Source organism: Chanodichthys erythropterus, chromosome 15, assembly GCF_024489055.1.
Source record: "Chanodichthys erythropterus isolate Z2021 chromosome 15, ASM2448905v1, whole genome shotgun sequence".
In the NCBI taxonomy this organism is placed as follows: Eukaryota; Metazoa; Chordata; class Actinopteri; order Cypriniformes; family Xenocyprididae; genus Chanodichthys; species Chanodichthys erythropterus.
Genome location: NC_090235.1, coordinates 34,638,178 through 34,659,465, shown reverse-complemented (window position 1 = coordinate 34,659,465; position 21,288 = coordinate 34,638,178). Strand labels below are relative to the sequence as shown.

The following is a 21,288-nucleotide window of genomic DNA, read 5'->3' as shown; positions in this document are numbered from 1 at the left end:
ATGAAAAACCAAGATGACACCACTTGTCAACACAATATTTTTATTGTGCCTTTTTAGTTTTGCTGAAGAAAATGAAGTTCATAGCAGGAATATAACAGATATTGAGAATTAAAAGAAAAAGAAAGAAAATAAAAGCGAAGAGGCAAGTGTCCAATACTTGCTATAAACCAACAAAACTCTTTTAAAAGAATCACCTCCCTCTGTTAACCAATGCCACACCACACACACCCAACACCACTTGAAAAAGTAATAAAATGCCAGCATAATCATAAAAAGATATTTATGCACTAGAAGTTGTCAACACTAAAGCACATTTTTGGGTACAACATTCCTTGCATGCTTTGTCACGATAAACTGAAAATGAAATAGTTCTCTCTGAAACCAATTAACATGGATCAATGCAGAAGACACTCCATAAACCAAGCTCCACGCTATTTGTTTGCCATATTCAATGTGGCTACATTCTTTGGTCACTGGAACACAAAAAATAATTCAAACACACATGAAACACACAGTCTTGACCACAGTCTACAACCTGCAATAAGAATGCAAGAAGACTAAAGGAAATACTAACTAAACATGAGCAGGGCTTCATATTTGTGCAGCATTTGGAACCCTGAGCATCAGTGAGCAATATATATAAGTATATATAAGTATAATTCTAATAACAATAAAACAATCAAGGTCACCAACACTGATTATCCTCTTCATTAGAAACAAACAAGAAATAATTAACACATATTCCTGAGTTGACAATCTCAGAGTACATTACAGTAAAAAAGATTTTTAAAAAAAGACAACTGGAGCAATTTGCACTTGTGAGTTGGTCTAAATGTAAACCAAAAATTCAACCTTTTTGAGTTTAAACAGTGCAGCTACATTTCAAATGATCACAACTCCCAAATTAAATACATTAAACCTAGAAAAATAAAACTAAAAATCACACACACACACACACCACATACACACTTAAATGGACAGTGTTCTGGTAACAACGTCCATTTAATACATTTCAACACACCCTGAGGTAGATTTGTATAGATTCAAAACAAGTTAAGTATCTTGTTCTCACTTTAAATAAAGATTAAAAAAACAATACAATAAAAATATTGAAATGATAATGTAATATACAATAATGGCATGAACTAAGATACAATCAGAAAGAAACCTTTATATCCCTTGAACTGAAAACTTCAAGTTTTCAACAGGTTGATCGAGGCAAGACCCCTCCACCCAACCCTATATTAAACTACTCTAACACCTACTTCCATGCAATAATATACTAAAAGCGATAACTTTTGGAGATGTGCTGTTAGTTTTGAGGTTATTAACCCTTACCCGTGTTCAACACATGCAGTGATTATTTTAAATGACCATTCCTGTCTTGTTTGAGATTGAACATTTTCCCAAGTCAGTTTGCATAAGTTGAAACCAAACTGGTTTGTGCTTTGCTGCAAGCATTATTAAAGGGATAGGTCACCCAAAAATGAAAATTTGAAGTTTATCTGCTTACCCACAGGGCATCCAAGATGTAGGTGACTTTGTTTCTTCAGTAGAACACAAATTATGATTTTTAACTCCAACTGTTCGGTCTGTCATTAAACCCTGCGGCTCTTGACGGCACACTGACGTCCTAAGACACAAAACGATCGGTTTGTGCAAGAATTTTTTTTTTTTACCTCTAATACACCACAATGTCCAACTGCCCTGCACATCCGGTGTGTGAGGTCTGAACACTTCCTGATGACGGAAGTCCACTCTCGCACTCATTGAAGTATAAGCGCGAGAGATCACTTCCGTCATCAGAGCGCGTTTTCAGACCTCACACACCGGATGCTCAAGGCAGTTGGACATAGTGGTGTATTAGAGGTAAAAAACAATATAAATACTTTTCTGTTTCTTGCATAAACCGATCGTTTTGTGTCTTAGGACTTCAATGTGTCGGCACAAGCCGCAGGGTTTAATTTGGATTTGTCTGTGCATGTTTTTTTTTACTCTTATAGACCAAGTTCCCATTGCCATGCATTATATGACTGACAGACTGCAACGGTTGGAGTTAAAAATCATAATTTGTGTTCTACTGAAGAAACAAAGTCACCTACATCTTGGATGCCCTGGGGGTAAGCAGATAAACAGCAAATTTTCATTTTTGGGTGAACTATCCCTTTAAAGTAATGGTAGTACTATTACAAGTGTTTAGTTTTTTTTTTTTTTTAGTTTTTTTTTTCTTTCCCCCCACTGAGTTTTTGAAAGTATGAGGACTATCAAATATACAAAAAGGCTAAAAGAATACACAATTCATAATGCTTTCATTTGGCAAAGACTACATGCTTTCCTCAAAAACAGTGAAGCTTGATATCTCAGTTGCTCCCTGTCAAAAAGAGAACAAACATGAACTTCATGCAGTTATGGGGATAAATCATAAGTTTATCATAAAAAGAGTTTTTTTTTTTTTGTTGTTGTTTGTTTTGTTTTTAAGAAAGGCCATAAATAAAAATCACAGCACATTTTAAACACTGTGAATACTTGTCAATCAACTCATTACTACAGTTAAAAAAACATTATTAGACTATGAAATAACTAGAAAAAAAGTAGCTCTTGTTGTGACTGAGAGCAAACTGAGTCCATCGCAACATCACAGAGTTTGAGGTCAGTTTGTGTTGCTACAAATAAATAACAGTGGTTTTAAAAAAAAGTTTACAATTGATATTTACAATAAAGTGAGATCAAGTCAGGATCTCTTCTTGGAATAAGCTTTGACAAACCCGGCACATCTTTTGAGTCTCATTTAACGCTTAGAAAGAAAAAGATTATAATTAAAAAAAAATGTGCTATTGTCTTGGCTCTTGTTTTCAAATGTCTTCAGGACATTTCCTATAATTTTCCAGATTTTTAGATGAGAGTGAGCCATTTATATAGCATTAATAATCTAAGAAAGTCACAGTGTCTTTCGCATAGTAACTAACTAGTGACAGTGCAGTCAAAATATTTCCACTGGTGATACAAAGAGACTGATGTATAATCTGCACGAATACAAACTTTTAACATTCATTTGGCCTGTGGATTAGAACAATCAAAGCGTCTCAGACAAGAAAAAATTTATGATTTCTATGATTGCTAATTTTGTTATCAGAAAGCAAGAGATCATTTGTACCTAAGCACAAAGACAGATATGCATTTCACCAGTGTAATATCCAGGCTTTTTGCAATTTGTCAATATGATGCATTTTGATTGTTTCAGTACAAATCTAAGACACTTTGCTAGCTAAGGCAGAAAATAAAAATATTTCTCTCACACTTGCTTCACACTTTTAGGGCAGATCTCACAAAACTTGTCAAGTAGTTCTGTACTACATACAATATTTTACCCTATAATCAAAAGAAAAAAATGGGATTATTGATTAAGAAATAATTTATAATGCATTTATTTTTTTGCAAAGCAACAACTGATTTAAAAAAATGCATTACTTTAAAATATGAATACAATAAAATAATATTGCAACATATACATATGGATTAATTTTGTATAATATTTAGAATATGGGAAGTAAACATGATTAATTGTCACGAAAAAAAAAAAATCTTAAATGTTTCTAAAATTCAAAATAAGCTTCTGACTTGGACATGTTTTTGTGAGATTTGTCCTCTGAATACATGCATTTCATCATCATCCCTGTGAAATATCTGGAATCTCCCAAATAAATTCTGTGAATAGACAAAGTCCTATAACAAAGCTGAGTTACAGATATTTTTATGAACATGATGGCTAACAATAAAGATGGATAGGAAGGTGATCGTATTTTCTTAGTATAACTTTCTATATTAATTTAATCTGGGTTTTAATTTCCTGACTAAAGTACAAAAGTAAGAGGGAACATTCATTTCTGCTGTTTGAAAAAGAAAAACCTGAGTTAGTTCCAAAAGCAGCTTTCCACTGACATTTTCTGATTGGTGCTTGTGTTTCCCTGACAATATCTCCAAACTAATCGGAGCTCTCTGGAGGTAAGGGGGTGTGGCTCATGTCCTCTTCTTCTCCTGTTGAGGTTGTTGATTTTCCCTGAGATCCTGGTGACAACTGCTGTGCTTTGATTGGACAGTTGGCCACCATGTGCGAGATGCTTTGGCAAAAATGGCACTTTTTTGGCTGAGGTGGCAGTTGGCATTCTTTAGCATGATGATTTGGCCCTCCACAGTTGAAGCATCTGTTGGAAAACAAATGTGTTATTTGCAAGAAAGGCCACTAGGGGGCGGTCAAACGTTTGAAATCAAGGGCCACTGTGGATGAATTATCATTCCTGGGTTGGAAAAGAAAAATGAGAGCCAATTAGCCAATTTAGCATGTGAAGTGTTTATGTTTATGAGGCAGACATTGTGTTGTTTAACCAAATGGAACTACAATATGACTAGTATGCACAGCTTTCTTAAAACATATTAAAAAAAAAAAAAAAAAAAAAAAAGTTTGAGATACTAATATGTGAGATGTTTTACATGGCATTATTATCCTGTCTTTATTTAGATAATGATTTAAAAGGAGAATGATAATGTTTTGTGTACATCTACAGCACCACAGAATCCAAGACAAATGTATTAACCCTTATAATGTTCAGCAGAACTGACAAACAAACAAACAAACAAAAAAAGAGCAGGGTGAACAGTGACATTGAATGAGGATTGAAACAACTGAGCTCCAAAAAAGATTATGTTGTATTTAATTAATTAATTAATTAATTAATTAATTAATTAATATGGACAATAATAAATAAATAAATAACTTTAGTATAACTTATTCATGATTTACACACACTATATATATAATATATATATATATATATATATATATATTATATATATATATATATATGAGAGAGAGAGAGAGAGAGAGAGAGAGAGAGAGAGAGAGAGAGAGAGAGAGAGAGAGAGAGAGAGAGAGAGTTTAGTATGATAGGTTATTTATGACTTATTTACGACTTATTTACAAGTGACTTAATGAACTAATAAACAAACAAACAAACAAATGTTTAGATTGATTACTTGTTCATGACTCAAACAAACATCCAAACAAATAACTTTAGTATGATGACTTATTTAGCAGTGACTTAATAAATTAATAAACAAACAAACACAAACAAATAAATAAATAAATGTTTAGTATGTTTACAACTTATTTACTATTCAAATAAATAAATAAATGTGAATAAATATGAATTTTGTATAACTTAATCATGACTTTACGTTTCAAATAAATAAGTTGTGAATAAGTTATCATACTAAACTCATATTTATTTACATATTTATTTATTTATTTATGCAAATCTTTAAATAAGTTGTGAATAAGTTACCATACTAAACTCATATTTATTTACATAGTTACATTCACAAATAAATAATAAATAAATAAATATGAGTTTAGTATGGTAACTTATTCATGACTTATTTACGTTTCAAATAAATTGGTGAATATGTTATCATACTAAACTCATATTTCTTTATTTATTTATTTATTTATTTATTTATTTATTTATGTGAATGTAAATGTGTAAATAAATATGAGTTTAGTATGGTAACTTATTCACAACTTATTTGAAACGTAAATTAGTTATGATTAAGTTATCATACTAAACTCATATTTATTTATTTATTTATTTGAATGTAAATATGTAAATAAATATGAGTTTAGTATGGTAACTTATTCACAACTGATTTAATAAATAAATAAATAAAATATGAGTTTAGTATGATAACTTATTCACAACTTATTTACGATTCAGATTTAGTACTATACTTCAGTGTCACTTAAAAAAAAAAAAAAAAATCAAATTTTTTTTTTTTGCCAGGCTATTCATTTAAATGAAAACTTCCTGTGCATTTAAGCCCATGAGCTCTCTACTACATTGTCTCCCTGCAGCAGAACTGAGGGGGGAGTTATTGATCGGCCAGAGGAAGGAGGTGTGCTTTGGAGGAGGTGGGGCATCTCTTTGGCCCTTTGTTTCAATATGCAGCATGACCTTTGCACTTTGATCCCTGCTCTTTCCTGCCCACCCCCATCCAGTTCACATACATCACACCTCAGGGTTGCTATGGCAGCATTCACCTCTGACCTTTCTCAGGCACCTACATCTGTTATTAATTAAATGGACAGGATCTGATCCTCCATCAAGAGGTACAGACAGAGAGAAAGATGGAGTAGCAATGATAAGCAGCAGGAGAAAGTACATTTTACTAAATGGAAAATTGTCATGTTGAACAAGTTGCGTTCGCTGATTATGGCAGCTGCTCTCACAGACATTACAGGACTGTCACTACTGCAACAACACACTGCTGCGTATCTGTGCTTATAACACAGTCATTTGTGCACAAATGACTGCAATCTTTTTGATCTGTTTAAATCCACACTCAACCAACCACTGTGATTAGATACAGCTGAGGATTGTGGGAGGTGCTTATCAATAACCTGCAGTTCTACTGTGGGGGGTGGGTGACTGTGTGCCTAATTTCTGAGCTATGAGATTTTAAACAACCTATTGATTCAGCAGGTCAAGTCACCAATGCACAGGGTGGGGGAAGGAAATGCTCTTCGAGATACTGTGTCAAAGCAATTCAAAAGCAACATCCTGAACATTTATACCCAAAAATATCAGTAGCTAGTAAGAGTGAGGGTAGTTTAACCTCAAAGAAAGCAGAACCAACATCCTAACAGGTGAATCGGTGAATCTCACCTGTCAAGAACCTGATCAGGACATATTTTACCCTATTTTTTTTTTTAAGCGAGGGTAATGTACTTAAAGTGTTAGTTCTCCCAAAATTGAAAATTCATAGTCATTGAATACTCACCTTCATGTCGTTCCACACCTGTAAGACCCTCATTCATCTTCAGAACACAAATTAAGATATTTATGATGAAATCCGAGAGGTATATTCTCATCCATAGACAGCAATTTAAAGGTGCCCTAGATTGTTTTTTTACAAGATGTAATAAAAGTCCTAGGTGTCCCCTGAATGTGTCTGTGAAGTTTCAGCTCAAAATACCCCATAGATTATTTTTTGATTAATTTTTTTAGCTGCCTATTTTGGGGCATCATTAACTATGCACTGATTTTTTCAGCACGGCCCCTTTAAGAGATGCGTTCCCTCTGCCCCACCAGCTCTCGACTATATACATCGCATAAACAAAGTTCACACAGCTAATAAAACCCTCAAATGGATCTTTACAAGATGTTCGTCATGCATGCTGTATGCATGCTTCAAATTATGTGAGTAAAGTATTTATTTAGATGGTTATGTTTGATTTGTGTGAGTTTGAGGCTGTGCTCTGTGGCTAACGGCTAATGCTACACTGTTGGAGAGATTTATAAAGAATGAAGTTGTGTTTATGCATTATACAGACTGCAAGTGTTTAAAAATGAAAATAGCAACGACTCTCTTGTCTCCGTGAATACAGTAAGAAACGATGGTAACCTTAACCACATTTAACAGTATATTAGAACATGCTAATGAAACATTTAGAAAGACAATTTACAAATATCACTAAAAATATCATGATATCATGGATCATGTCAGTTATTATTGCTCCATCTGCCATTTTTCGCTGTTGTTCTTGCTGGCTTACCTTGTCTGTGCACAGATCCAGCTGTTAATACTGCCTTTCCTTGTCTAATGCATCAAATGGGCTGGCATTATGCAAATATTGGGGTCATACATATTAAGGATCCCGACTGTTACGTAACAGTCTGTGTTATGTTGAGATCCGAGTGTTTTCCGGAAGTCTTTTAAACAAATGAGATTTATATAAGAAGGAGGAAACAATGGAGTTTGAGACTCACTGTATGTCTTTTCCATGTACTGAACACTTGTTATTCAACTATGCCAATATAAATAAAAAAAAATTCTCTTTAGGGACTTCATGAAAATCTATAACATACTTTGATTAAAATTTCTGAATGGTTGTGTAAAAAACAAAAAAACAAAAACCTGTTTACCTTGTCAAAAACAGCTCTGTTCACAGCAAGCCGTTTCGGTTCATGTCCCTTTAAATTATAATGAGCTACTGTTTACCCCACCCCTATCTTCCATGGGTGGGCTGTAAACAATATTTGGCAGGTATTGCAATTCTTATTTATGCACTTATAAATGTTCAAAAACTATCAAAATACATTTGAAAATTACTTGTTAGTCATTAACTAACACCTTTATAAACCTTATGTTAGTGTTACAATGTTATCTTTACATAAAATGTACGCACCTTAATGCATTGTTCATTATAAACATGCAGTTATGAATTACAGTGAGAAGGTTCTAAATAGAAATGACGACATGTTTGCTCGACTGTATTATTTTGATAATGAACAATTGGTGCTTTGTTGTGTGTGTGCGAGGCGCCGGCTCGATCAAACAGCTGTCTTAGCAAGGGGCTTGCCTCATCGTCATGGCTCACTCAGGGAGGGTCTATGCTAAAATGGCAGTGTCCGTCAACAGTCATGGGAGGGGCCTGTGCAAATTTACGTCACTTTGCCAAGAATCTGTGAACGGCTTGATCTGACAAACGTCAGATTTGTATAACGTCTTTATTTAACAATATCTTCTATTCTGTGTCATTCTCATACATTGTTTACGTCCATCACTTCCAGGTTCTATGTCAGAACGCCGACACCTTATTGGCCAGCTTCTGCATTATCATCACACACATACGTCATGCTATGCACGCATTCGGACGTAAACACAGAAGCCTTCAATGTGCTTACTGCGGCAACTACGTAAGGATAATGACAGGGAAGAGAAGAGATTATTGAATAAAGTTGCTATTTTTATTTTGAATTTGTGCACAAAAAGTATTCTCGTCACTTCTTAAAATTAAGGTTGAACCACTGCAGTCACTTTGACTGTTTTTGTCGACTGTCAATGTCTTTGGTACCTTTCTGGACCATGAAAGTGTCGGTTAAATTGCTGTCTATGGACGAGTTATATACCTCTCAGATTTCTTCAAAAATCTCTTAATTTGTATTCTGAAGATGAACGAAGGTCTTACAGGTGTGGAACGTCACGAGGGTGAGTAATTAATGACAGAATTTTCATTTTTGGGTGAACTAACCCTTTAATTATATCAAATTGAGATATGACCATATATTACCTACTGTAGGAGAAGGATGGGTAAAAGCATGAATGTAAAAAAAACTCCTCAATTATCAGATTGATGAAATCTGTATAACTTCATAAAACATTCATCATATAGTGTAAGTGAAAATGTAGTACAGAATAGCACTCACCGATCTCCTTTTGAACGCCGCTTTTGGGCACCCTTGGGTTTTTTCTCGCTGCCTACACATGGTGCCCCACCTGGGCCCGTCACCCATAAGGACTCCAGACCCTTAGAGGATCTTTTGAAGGTGAACTCCACAGCTTCTCCTTCCTTCAGACTGCGGAAGCCTTCCATATGAAGCTTGCTCTGCAGAGATATGGTAGAAACACTGCTGTAGATGCTTGCTCATATACATTTTGATGCCGATTTGTTCTTTTTTTTTTTTTTTTTTAAACGAATGCTTAAATAAATATTTAACATTTATTAAAAATGTAAATACTTATATTTTAAAAGGGTTGTTAATCATATGTGTGACAGCATAAATGAGTGCCCTCTGAAACTTAAAGTCAGCAATTACTCAATTGCTTAAAGACATATTAGGGTTCTTTAGAGATATAATGTCTGCTTGACCAATTACCAAAGAAACATGTCAAAATTATTTAAGAAAATAAGATTCTTATCAAAGTGATAAAATGTTGTTGCAAAAACGAGTATACCCTCCTGAAAGTTACTAAATAAAACTTAAGGCGATTATTTTATCTGCATGTATGCATGTTGAACCAAAATATTTAAAGAGTAGTAATTTCTTGACAATTAAAAGTGTTATATAGCCCACTGAATCATTCTGAGACTTAATGCGGACAACAATGGAACCACTTGGGAGAGGACTTATTTCTTAGCACAAAAGAGGACAGTGGCACAAGAGGATTACCAATCATTGTTTTAAGTGTGAAAATATAGCAAAAGTAACAGAAGTTCAAAAACAATGGACTTGTGATAAGGCCCCTGAAATAACCAGGCCTTCATTTTAAGCTTTCATTTAGTGATGAGTGATTTTTTGCTAGACAAAGAGCAGGAGTAACACCAAACGGGTGTCTGAGAGCCAGCAAAAGCTATGAAAAGTGTGACTGTTCTCTCACAGAGTAAGATGCAGCTTGCAGAAATGACATGCATGGTTGTTGTTCTCACTGGAACTACCTACTGTAGCTAAAGCACAATAAAGTCAATTAGCCTTTTCCAAGGTCCATATTTACAAAATGTAGACTTCTGGGAAGCCATACTCTGGTCTCATGAGAGCAAGTCAATCATTTTGGATCTAACAGCATCCAGAATATTATGGTGTTGCTAGAGGAGGAGTACAGTGAGAAGTACCTGGTTCCCACAGTGAAGTTCAGTGGTAGGGATTCCCTTATATAGGGATGTATGAGTGCTGAAGGTGTGAGGGAGTTGTGCTTTATCAATGCTGTCATGAATTCACACACCACTGTGTGATGCAATACAGAAACTTGAAACAGAAGATGCTACCATCTCCTCATTCCCTGCATTGTTGGGCATTTTTTCCAACATGAAAATGATGATATGCAATCTCCCAAGGTGAAAAACCTTCTGTGGACATGTATATTTTTCAGTTTTTATCAAGTATATGTTTAAGACATTTGAGTTTTGCCATCTTTCCATGAATTGTATTAGTGATCATTAAGAAAATACATATTTTGTATTTGTTCAGAGGGGGTGTACTCATTTATGCTGTGCACTGTATTTATAAACATACACACATACAAAGTTCTGGCATGAAACTCTAGATGGCGCAGGCAAACCTGCTAATTATCACATCATTATCTATAGGTCACAGATGATTGGTTCCTGCTGTATTAGTAGCCAATGAGCTGCGTGCTTAATCTTTAAATACATGAGTTAGCATTGCTTAGTAGCGCAGCGTGCTTCAGAAACCCTCCAGCTTCCCCAGCTCCACCTGTATAGATCTGCTACGGGATATTCATGTACGCTATATTGTACAACAGCAGCATGTCTTGCTTGCTCACAGCAGCGGGTCGTGTATGTATTGGCAGTAGCAAGTCCCGTACTTGCTCTGCAGCAGCAGCAGCAATAATCAACAGCAGCAGCAGCAGCAATTAAGCAGCAACAGCGTAGCAGATCTATTGTATCTATATCCATTACCATACCAAACATTCTGAGAGTTGTCATGACAGAAATACAATTTATTTACACAATATACACATTTTTATAATTACCATCCCATTCCTCTTGCCAAAAAAATAAATAAAAAATAAATAAATAAATAAAAATGTAATACAAAATAAAATATATTCATGCAAATATGCAGCTGTTAAAGATCATTTTTATGCCATGTAATAAATCATTTATTATGAACTTTCAGGGTGATATACTATATAGCAAATCTCAACTGCTTGATTGCTTGTATCTTTGCAAAATGTAAACTATCACCCAGCTCTAATCTGCTAAATGCAGTATATTACTTTGTTGTTGCATTTGAGTGCCATCCAGTTCTGAGCAATAAAAAAGATTATTTAGCATTTATTAATTTAATTTTGTGTTAAAAGTCTTTATCTTTCAATTTATTATTTGAATGCACTTCCAAAAGTTAATTACTTCTGATTTGTCACATTGTAGCTTACTGCAGTGGGATACATTATCTACTAGAGCATTCTTCTCTGTTATATACTGCACATTTTAGCAAAATTCCCACTTTCTGCATGCCATCTCCACAAAATAATTTTAATTAAGCACTACACTGAATCGTCAATACATTTCAGCATTAACCTTTCTCTCAGAGCTGCGCAATTCTGTAAGAACCAGTAAAAACACCAACCTCCCTGCCCCCAACAATGTTGCTACATCCCTTTCACTCTGCCACCATCACACCCACCTCTTCACATAACACTCAAATCAAAACAGCTTCCTCATCTGGTCCCTCCACCAATTAACTGAAGATCTGTGTCCCTCAATGGCTGTATCCAAAACTGAAGGCTCAAACCATCAGCCTACATGCAGAATATTTTAAGATATCATAGGCAGCAAAGGATGTATCTATTCTTTCAAAATTCAACAAGACAGTGGCATTTTAGCAGACTGGATGTTACTTAAACATCACATATATGTACCTTTATTGTTTCTCAAGAAAATGCAATGAAAGTGCGGATTAAGACTGGGATGGGCAGATGAACTTCCCCAAAATAACGGCATCTGGTTAAATCTCACCCTGGCCATCAAGCACTGGGTTTGTTGTGGGAAAAAGTGGGGGGAAGCTCACATTCCTGAGATACTTGCTCTATAGACGCATGGAAATGGGGCTTGAGAAAGGATCTACCTTTAAAAACAACCTTCTGCTTGTACTCTTAACAAACAACAACTTGGAGACCAAATATCAGACTAGTTGATGTATGTGTGAGAGCATAGTATGAAGTTGACTCCAGCCATGGAGTAGAGAATAAATGGTCACACTTTATATTAGGTGTCTTTTTCTACTATATACTTACATCAAAAAATAAGTACAGTGTACATATTGTGTTCATGTGGTATTGCAAATCACTTTTGATGCTGAAGTGGGATACGGGTACATTTAGGGACAGGTTTGGTGGTATCGATAGGTTTAAGGGTGGGTTAAGAGGTAGGGGAAGGCTCAACAGTGTAATTATAGATGTAAATACAGAAATTAATTACAGATGTAATTAAATACAGGTATTTTTTTAATATAAGTACAATGTAAATACATGTATGTAAGAATATTGTATATCAAATGATTAATTTAAATGTTAGTACATAGTAGTTAAAGACAAAAAAAGTACCAAATAATTTACTTTGTTGGTGCCTTTGTAGTAAAATTGCTTATCTTCTCACGAGGACATGCTTTAGAAGAATGCTTTTAGTCTTTTACACATTAAACTCTTAATGGTCTGTAATAAATTCCACACATTCTTTCTAAGAGCAAAACACCAGGCTGCTCTTCTTGTTTATTTTACGTTTAATTTGGAAACTTTTTATTTTGTTAGTTGTTGCATAGCAGCAGTTCGGAAATGAAATGTCCGGTGAATGGCACTAAGAGATTAATTCTCTATCGCATTTATAAATAAGGTACCACCTACACTAAACCCAACCTAAACCTAACCAATAGTGTTAAAGGGGTGGTTCAATGTGATTTCACTTTTTTTAACTTTAGTTAGTGTGTAATGTTGCTGCTTGAGCATAAACAGTATCTGCGAAGTTACAGTGCTGAAAGTTCAATGAAAATGGAGATATTGTCTTTTAAAGTTATGGCAGTTACAAAAACGACCAGTTTGGACTACAACGAGCTTCTTCCCGGGTTGGTGACATCATAAACCCTGCAAAACACGCCCCCCGGGAACATGCAACATAGTGGGCGTGGCCATGTGGCGCAGCATAATGAAAGCGGAAGAGTTGTGTACACCGGACGCGAGCGGCTCGACGCGTCAATAGATAATAGAACCCATTATAATCTGTGATATTTTCTACACTGGATGTGGCGCTGAAGACAGCTTCCAGAATCTACACGAGTTCAATGCTGGATGGCTGTTACTGAATGCACAAAGGCTATTACTGAAAGAAGCAGTTCCCACTTTAAAAGCAGATGCTGCTGTTTATCGCCCCAAACTGTAAGTAGGTTTTATTGTTTGTACATGTCTTTTAAACGTATAGTTCTGTTGCTATTTTTGGATGCATCAAGGACATATACAAAGAGCAACTCGTTTTTGCTTCGCTAGCCATTATAGTGCATACTTCTCCAACAAACACCAACAAACGTCTATGTTCATAGAAAAACAGTTGTTCATGCTGTAAATTAAACGCTACCTTTACAAAAATGCTACTACTCAGTCATGTATTCGGCTACAGTAAAGCTTTAATCAGGATAAAACTATATTGAAAGCTAACATACAGCAGTGACAGCATATCTAAACACTTTGACACAAATACTAAATGAAATACCATTCATAAACGTCCTTTAAAAGCTGCGATTGCTGTTCATCTGGGTCTGATTCGGGCTCACTTTGATACAGCAATATTATCAAATTGAGCATACAATATAAACGAAGCACACGTAACCAGTAACAAATGGTAAGGGGCGTGGCGTTTCCGGACGCTTCAGCAAATCACGATGGCTCTGGATACACTGAGCCAGCTAACCAATCTGAGCACATTGCGTATTTCGGAGGGAGTGGCTTCATAGAAGCAGGAAGTCAAACGAGCCTTTCAAAACACACTTGATGAAGTAACCATGCTGGATTCTACAAGTCTTTGAGCTCTTTTATCGTGTCATGACTTGTGTCTCATGGGACTGGTGAGCTACTGAGCAAGTTTACAATGTCAGAAAAGCTGTACATTGGAGACGGTTATGTGATTAGTCTACAAATCATAAGCGTTTTGAGATCACAACATAGTATTGTGCAAGGAACCAAGTGAAAATAAGTCTTTATTAATTGATAATCTGCCTCAGCAATTTGTGTGAAAAGGAATAAAAGTTTTTACCATTTTTACAGTGACTACTTTAACTGAAAACTTCAGTGAATTGTTTGTACCGGTGTGTTTTTGGAGTTTTGCAAAAAAATTAGGAGAGGCACATCTTTCCAATGAGCTTAGGTTGGGGGCAGCTGGACTGTTTAACTTCTTTAAACTGTAGTTTATTAAAAGGCTGATCATATCAAAGTAGCAATTCCCAACACTGCTAGCTACACCAGGTAAGACGTCTGCAGTGCTCCACACTTTGGCTCTCACATGATGTCAGTCTTGACTCTGACACCCATCTCACAGAGGAGGGGGGGGGGGTCGCTGGGACAGGAATCAGGCCCAAGTGCCTCCCAACCCCCGCCAAAGCTTCCTGAAGCCATCCACGGCTCCATCCTTTGACCTCTACCACTCACCCTCCTCTTTTGCTAGTTTTTTTTTTATCAATGAATTCAGCTAACAACCCCCCTCCCTTAAAATACTCCCTCCCTTCCCCCTTTTTTTCAATCTTCTTGATCTCCACTCCCAACATTCTCTCTTTCAGCATGTCTTTCAACTATTTTTCACCATTAATTATGAAATCTCTCTCCACTGACCCCTCTTTTTGGTCATCCTCACACACAAACACCATTCATTCAGTGATTCGGATATTTAAAGAAGGCAGGATTTCCATCTGTGGGTTTGACAATGACAGCCATTGTCTTTTTAACCTGGCAGGTCCCGTGGCAGTCTCTCTACTCTGAGTTTTATCAATATATCCACAGAAAGAGACACAGGTAGGTTTGAGTGCTGATTTCCTCCAGATTATCAAAACCAAACCATCTAAGAATGTCCAGAAATCTTTCTCCAAACAACCAAGGTCAAATTCCCACTGCGTTGCTATAAATGTTGTTCCGAAAGGTTGGCCACAGTTAACTATTGAACCACCTGACTTTCATTATAAATAAAACATTTAAAAGATTCTCAAAAGTATCACTTTTTTCTGTGTTCTGCAGAAGAAAGGAAGTTTTACATTTACTGAATGAAATGAGGATAATTAAATTATGACATTATTTGGGAGAACTATTGAGTTCTTTAACTGCACTTACTTTCTTTAAGTATATTTTAAGTATTGCTAAATGCATATTGATTTATCAGCCGGTTCATTGGCTGATATCTGGCAATTTTTTTAAATAAGCAACAAGTGATAACTATGCCCATTTGGCTGGTTTATAAACACAAAACCTTGATGTGAGGTTTATAACCACAAAAAAGTCTGATTTATCCATTATTTATGATCTACACAACAAAAGTATTTATTTGCCTATAATTAACGTAATTCTCTAAAATGTGCAAGGTAACATTTTATTCACAAGGTAGCACATGATTTTTTTTTTTTTTTTTTAACATTCGAGGTAAGCCGAATGTGAACCAATCAAGTGCTCAAAAATGATTTTTTTTGTGTGTGTTGATGTAACTGAAACAGCATGTTTTACATGTACAAATAATTTTTTTGTGTTAACTGATTCATGTCGAACTGATGTACATGATTAAATCATGTAAATCTAGCACACTTTTTTTTTTCCAGTATGATGTCTTAAATGTTCCCTGCATTCAAATCACTTCATTAAATCAGCATAAATTAATGCATTTATAGTTAGGCTTTTTTTTTTTTTTTTCCAAAGGGATAATTCACCTGAAAGTCATACAGGTTTGGAATGACATGTGGGTGAGTAAATGATGACAATTTTTATTTTGTTGTTGAACTTATACTGCAGTGAGTCATCAGTTCAGGGTGTTGATGAAAGGAACTATAACACACCCTGCTACTCTGATGTTCCCATCTCAGTTTTACATCATAATGTGCAGTCAATCAGACTTACAGGTGATGTATGCTAAGCCCTAACACCCTCTGTTCAGCCTCCCAGACAGCCAATCTGGAGGTAACCGAAGACCAGAGAGACAGAGAGATCACTTGACACTATGTGTAGGGCTGCTTGCCCATAAGATGCTCTAATCTCTGGGTAATTTTACACAATGACCTCAAGTCATGAGGCAGCAGCTCATTTGGCTCGGGGTGATAGGTGATCCACTGTTTGCCGACTTGATGGTTGTTCTGTGGCAATAGCTTGTTAAATTATTGCTGAGTGAGAAGGTAAGTGTTCAGGGCTGGAGACAATAAACTCAACAGGATTTTTTAAATATAGCACTTTGTGTGAATCACTGTATAGCCAATCTGGGTTATTTTAGATTTAAGATATTCGTTGTGGTTTTATTTTTGGGCTGTTTGTCTATTTATAAGATGGTATGGAAGGAAAGTTGGAATAAGTGAGAAGACATGGAACAAGGACATGCTGCAGACCGGACTTGAACCTGTGTCCCTGTGAGCATGAGTGACAGCTCAGACATGAATGACAAGACATAGCATATTTTTGCCAATTTGATCAACAGGAATTCACCCAACTCTACCAGAGCTAAAACAATCACTTTAGTTTTGCCAAACATTTCAGCCCAATCTTTGGAAGAAATGTAAAAGCACAGGCCTGCATGTGAAATTAAATCCAAGGATATCTAATGGGCCCACTCGTAAAGTTTGCACTTATTTTGTACTAAAATGCACTTATTTATATAATATGTTAATACATTATATATCTGTATAGTGAAGAGATTTTTAGCCATTTAAAAATATCGGCTTAATTTGGCATGCTATAAAAAAAAAAAAAAAAAAAAAAAAAAAATCAGAAAACGCAATCTGACCCCTTCAATTCTCAATTAAAAAAATGTTACACATCACAGTCTAAACTTGTGCCACCAGATACCCTATCCAAATAAATGAAATATTCGAATGCAATTGTTCAAAATAAAAACTACAACATCTTTATATGCTAAAAATAAAAGTCCCAATTAAGAAACTAAAGCTTTAAAGTCCTTTGTCAAATAAAACATTAATTTTAAACTCTAATAACAACTGTCCACACACAAAACAGACCAGAAACGAACACAATCTAATACGTAACAAATCACCATACAGCCAGCTGAACATCCCTATTAAGCGAAAAATGGTTGCTGATAAAGAGGTTTTTTTTTTGCTGAACGAATGAAGAACCTTTTTTTTTTTTTTTAAGAATGCAGGTTTTGAAAGCCTATCGAAAATTTGGGCGTTAATGTTCGTTCGTGTGCATTAACACCAAACAATAGTAAATTATAGCTTTATAAATGGTACAAGATAACTATTACTGAAAATATTTAGTTTATCATAATAACCAGTGTTTGTGTCGTTTAAACCATGAGAAAATAAAGCTATGAAAAGACAAGGGACAGAGGAAGGCCTTATACAGGTCCGGTCCATTAAAAACGGCAGGATTCATTTGCTCTCACCTGATGGACGAACACATCCACGGGTGAGTCCAGACAGATTTCCTCCCGATGGGTCATGGACAGGAAGCCGAAGCCCATCCGCACGTTAAACCATTTGCAGACCCCAGTGCCACGGAACGAGCCCGAGTCTTCCTCGGAGCTCGCGGCTTCCTCCTCCTCTGTCTTCGCACAGCCCCCTTAATAAAAGCACAAAAACAAGTATAGGCATATAACTTTACAAAAACAAACATCTCGCTATCGAAAGTGGACAAAAATATAAAACAGTCATAAATAAATAAAATAAGTCAGTGAGCTCTTACGTTGCTGTTTCGACATGTAGTGAATTCATCACGCTTGGCGTGAAAATGCCAGAATACACGTGCGTAACGCTATTGAATGAAATGCGTCTCGAAATTTATTTTCCTTGCGAATATATAACTACTTTCTATTTCAGTACCTATTTTACACTATTTAAAACCATGCTTTAAAACTAATATAAAATGTTTGTTTGTAAGGCAAATAAATAGCATTCCTTATGTTGTAACGAGGGTAGCCTATATCAATATTTCAACAGGTAACTTCAACAATTTTCTTAGTTTATTTCTTTACAGATTTTGTTAAAAGCATTGAAAGCGAAAACGCAAAAATTCATTCACTTTCCCTCAAGAAATATAGGCTATACATTTAGTACAATCATTTATAGCTGGGAAATGCAAATTCCAAAATAGGGAATATTAGTCAGGAACCTGAATAGGCCTATTTTTCCCCACTGTGTGTGTCATATTTAGCCGTATAAACTCGTCACACATCGACAAAGATTATTAAATGATAGGCTATCCATTAAAAAAAAATATATTTTTTTTTTCATCAAGCTCCCTTAAAGTAGGCAACTCTATTTCATCTTTATATAATTATATACTATACAAAAATTGAAAGTTAATTCAATGCGCGTTCTCGTGCACTCTCAGTAGCTAATTAATCATAAGCACAAATGTGCACCCGCTCACCTGTATAATATTGCTCATAAACCGAGCCCATTTCACCCATCTCGCCCATCAATTTCCAAATAAATCCCGCGTACTGAAAAAAGCTTCAGACTTTCCTCCACATTTCAAAACTCCAGCTAAAACAAATAACACTACTTTACCGACGCCAGAAGAAACGAAAAAACAAAAGATTTGGGGTACATTTTAGCGGTAACGACGCGAAAATTCCAGGGCTTCTGGGAAGAGCCCTTTGTAAAGATCCCCAAATCTGAAAGACAATGCAGGAGATCCGTCCCACCCCCTCTTCTTTATTCCTCTCTCTCTCTTCACTGACCCCCCACTAGAAGATCACCCACGACCTCACCTTCAGCCATGTTTCCAGGATGTCTTCAACCTCTTCTTGGTTCACAACACGAAAAAAGATAATAAAACAGTGGTCAGTGTTTATTCCTGGGTGAATCATAGGACACGGGTCACTGTAGCATCTCCTCTATTAGGCTACCTCCATCAGGTTTAGGTCAAGTCTACGTGATGCTCAACTTGAGCTGATGAATTGCACATTTCTGCAGCGAGGGTCCGAATTCGCCAATGGGCCAATCACAGATTGAGAACAAGTAAGCTTGGGGAATAGGAAGTGGCCTCCCCTCTTAAATCTATATGACCCTCAGCATGCTGACACACACCACATAGTGGATAGACATTGGGACAGCAATAAAGCTTGGCCAGCACTTATTTGTTGCATCTTAAGGCATTTTATTATCACATCCATCGTGCTCTACGAAAACATTAATAATATGGTGTTATTTTTATATATAGCAAACTATGTTATAATAATTACAAAACAAAATTCTCCAAGAGGCCAGTTATTAAATGCAAGAATCAATGTGTGGAGGGAAATCTGAATCTCTTTTATTCAGAAACGCCATAATCTGCTTTATTTCCAAAATACATCAGGCGTTTGTGTGCAGCAAAAGCGGGTTCTTCTCAAATAACAAAGTGTGTTTTTCTTTAAATACACTTTTTAAAATGCATTTCTTTTGATAAAAAAAATCAAAATCAAAATGCATATGTGCAATCTGTGCAAATTTTCAATTAAACACTTTTTTTTTTGTATTAACATGCCAGAAATAAACTCATCAATGAATATGTCTCTATAGCTAATGATGTTGACAGACTATGTTCAAAGATGACAGAAGTTCTAGTTTGAGCTTCATGAAGCGCACATGTCCGCAGTGTCTTATTGTTCTCACACCTCAAGCAGACCACAAAAGAGAACAATGAGACTCCGAGCCGTGTAAATGACATTTAATTGATCTCTGACGCCAGCGCATAATGAATGTGAATTGCATCAAGCGTTTTAAACAGCATTCACACACAGCAATTTACATGCACGCATCTGCATAATTCCTTAAGCATTGAGGGAAATATATTTTATAAGATTAAAAGTTTTCTTTTTCATATAGGCCTAGCACATTTTATATCATCACAACATGACAAAATGCGTAAATTACAAATATATGCTCCATATACACTAAATTATATTGCATACAATATTAAGCATATATGGTCTGATTTTATATATATATTTTATATATATATTAGTTCTTATATCAGTTATTTTATGCTCTGACTGATAACATAAATTCCTCACCTGTGTTATTCAGATGCAGATTCGCCGGGGGCATCTTGATAGAAATACTTTTTTTTTTTTTTTTTTTTTTTTAAATCGTTAATTTTCCCTCTGTTACTTAATCAACTAATGTGGATTGGACTCCAGCCTTGCGAAAACCTAAAAGCCTCAGTCCAACTATCCCCCTCCTCGAAGGCATTTTATACTAGGCCGAGTGTGTGTGAATGAATGAAGAGCAGTGAGTCAGTCAAGGCTCCTGCTGTGGTTCGCTCTGATGACTGTGTTTGGATTGTCATGCGGCCCGTCACCCACAAACACAATTAAAGCCGCATCCACTTTCAAATTAAATATTCATGCAGGATTCTTGGATGCCGTTCACCAGCTTCCCAAAACGCACTCTCAACATGAGCACAGGTTGCTGACTCATGTCAAAGGAAACAGTGCCGCACCTGTTAGATGCGTTAGTCATGAAGCTTTACCCAATGAAACATTCCGAACAGAACCAGGACGCTCTTCATGTGATAATTGGCATATGCTTCTGTGGGTCACATGACGCACTCATTAAATGTCATTCAAACGTGCAGCTGGATCTCTGTACGAAATGTAATAGCCTTCTAGCAAACTGCTTACCACGCATTATTAAAAGCAACAAAATATGAGTGAAAAAAGGATGCAGCATGCGTATCAAACAGCCTCATGACCTTATTAAGTCACATGTTTCAGTCAGTAAATGGTGTCTGGTTGTCTAATTTTTTCACGTATTC

The 21,288-nt window shown here is 35.8% G+C and overlaps 1 protein-coding gene across 1 annotated transcript; it reads right to left on the bottom strand.

The window, feature by feature from the left end:
- Nucleotides 1-3,982: 3,982 nt before the first annotated feature.
- Nucleotides 3,983-20,579, bottom strand: lin28ab (lin-28 homolog Ab). Its single transcript, XM_067361394.1, has 4 exons — nucleotides 20,546-20,579; nucleotides 17,930-18,105; nucleotides 9,261-9,439; nucleotides 3,983-4,202 (listed from the first exon to the last, which is right to left on the bottom strand). Exons 1-4 carry the CDS (start codon nucleotides 20,577-20,579, stop codon nucleotides 3,983-3,985), a joined length of 609 nt encoding a protein of 202 aa, XP_067217495.1.
- Nucleotides 20,580-21,288: the final 709 nt, after the last annotated feature.

Excerpts from the sequence above, each read along its gene's own strand:
- lin28ab (XM_067361394.1), bottom strand. The coding sequence starts at position 20,579 with ATGCCCCCGGCGAATCTGCATCTGAATAACACAG. Across the intron at positions 18,106-20,545 it reads TCTGCATCTGAATAACACAG|GGGGCTGTGCGAAGACAGAG; the intron begins GTGAGGAATTTA and ends GCTTTTATTAAG. Across the intron at positions 4,203-9,260 it reads CGGCGTTCAAAAGGAGATCG|ATGCTTCAACTGTGGAGGGC; the intron begins GTGAGTGCTATT and ends GTTTTCCAACAG.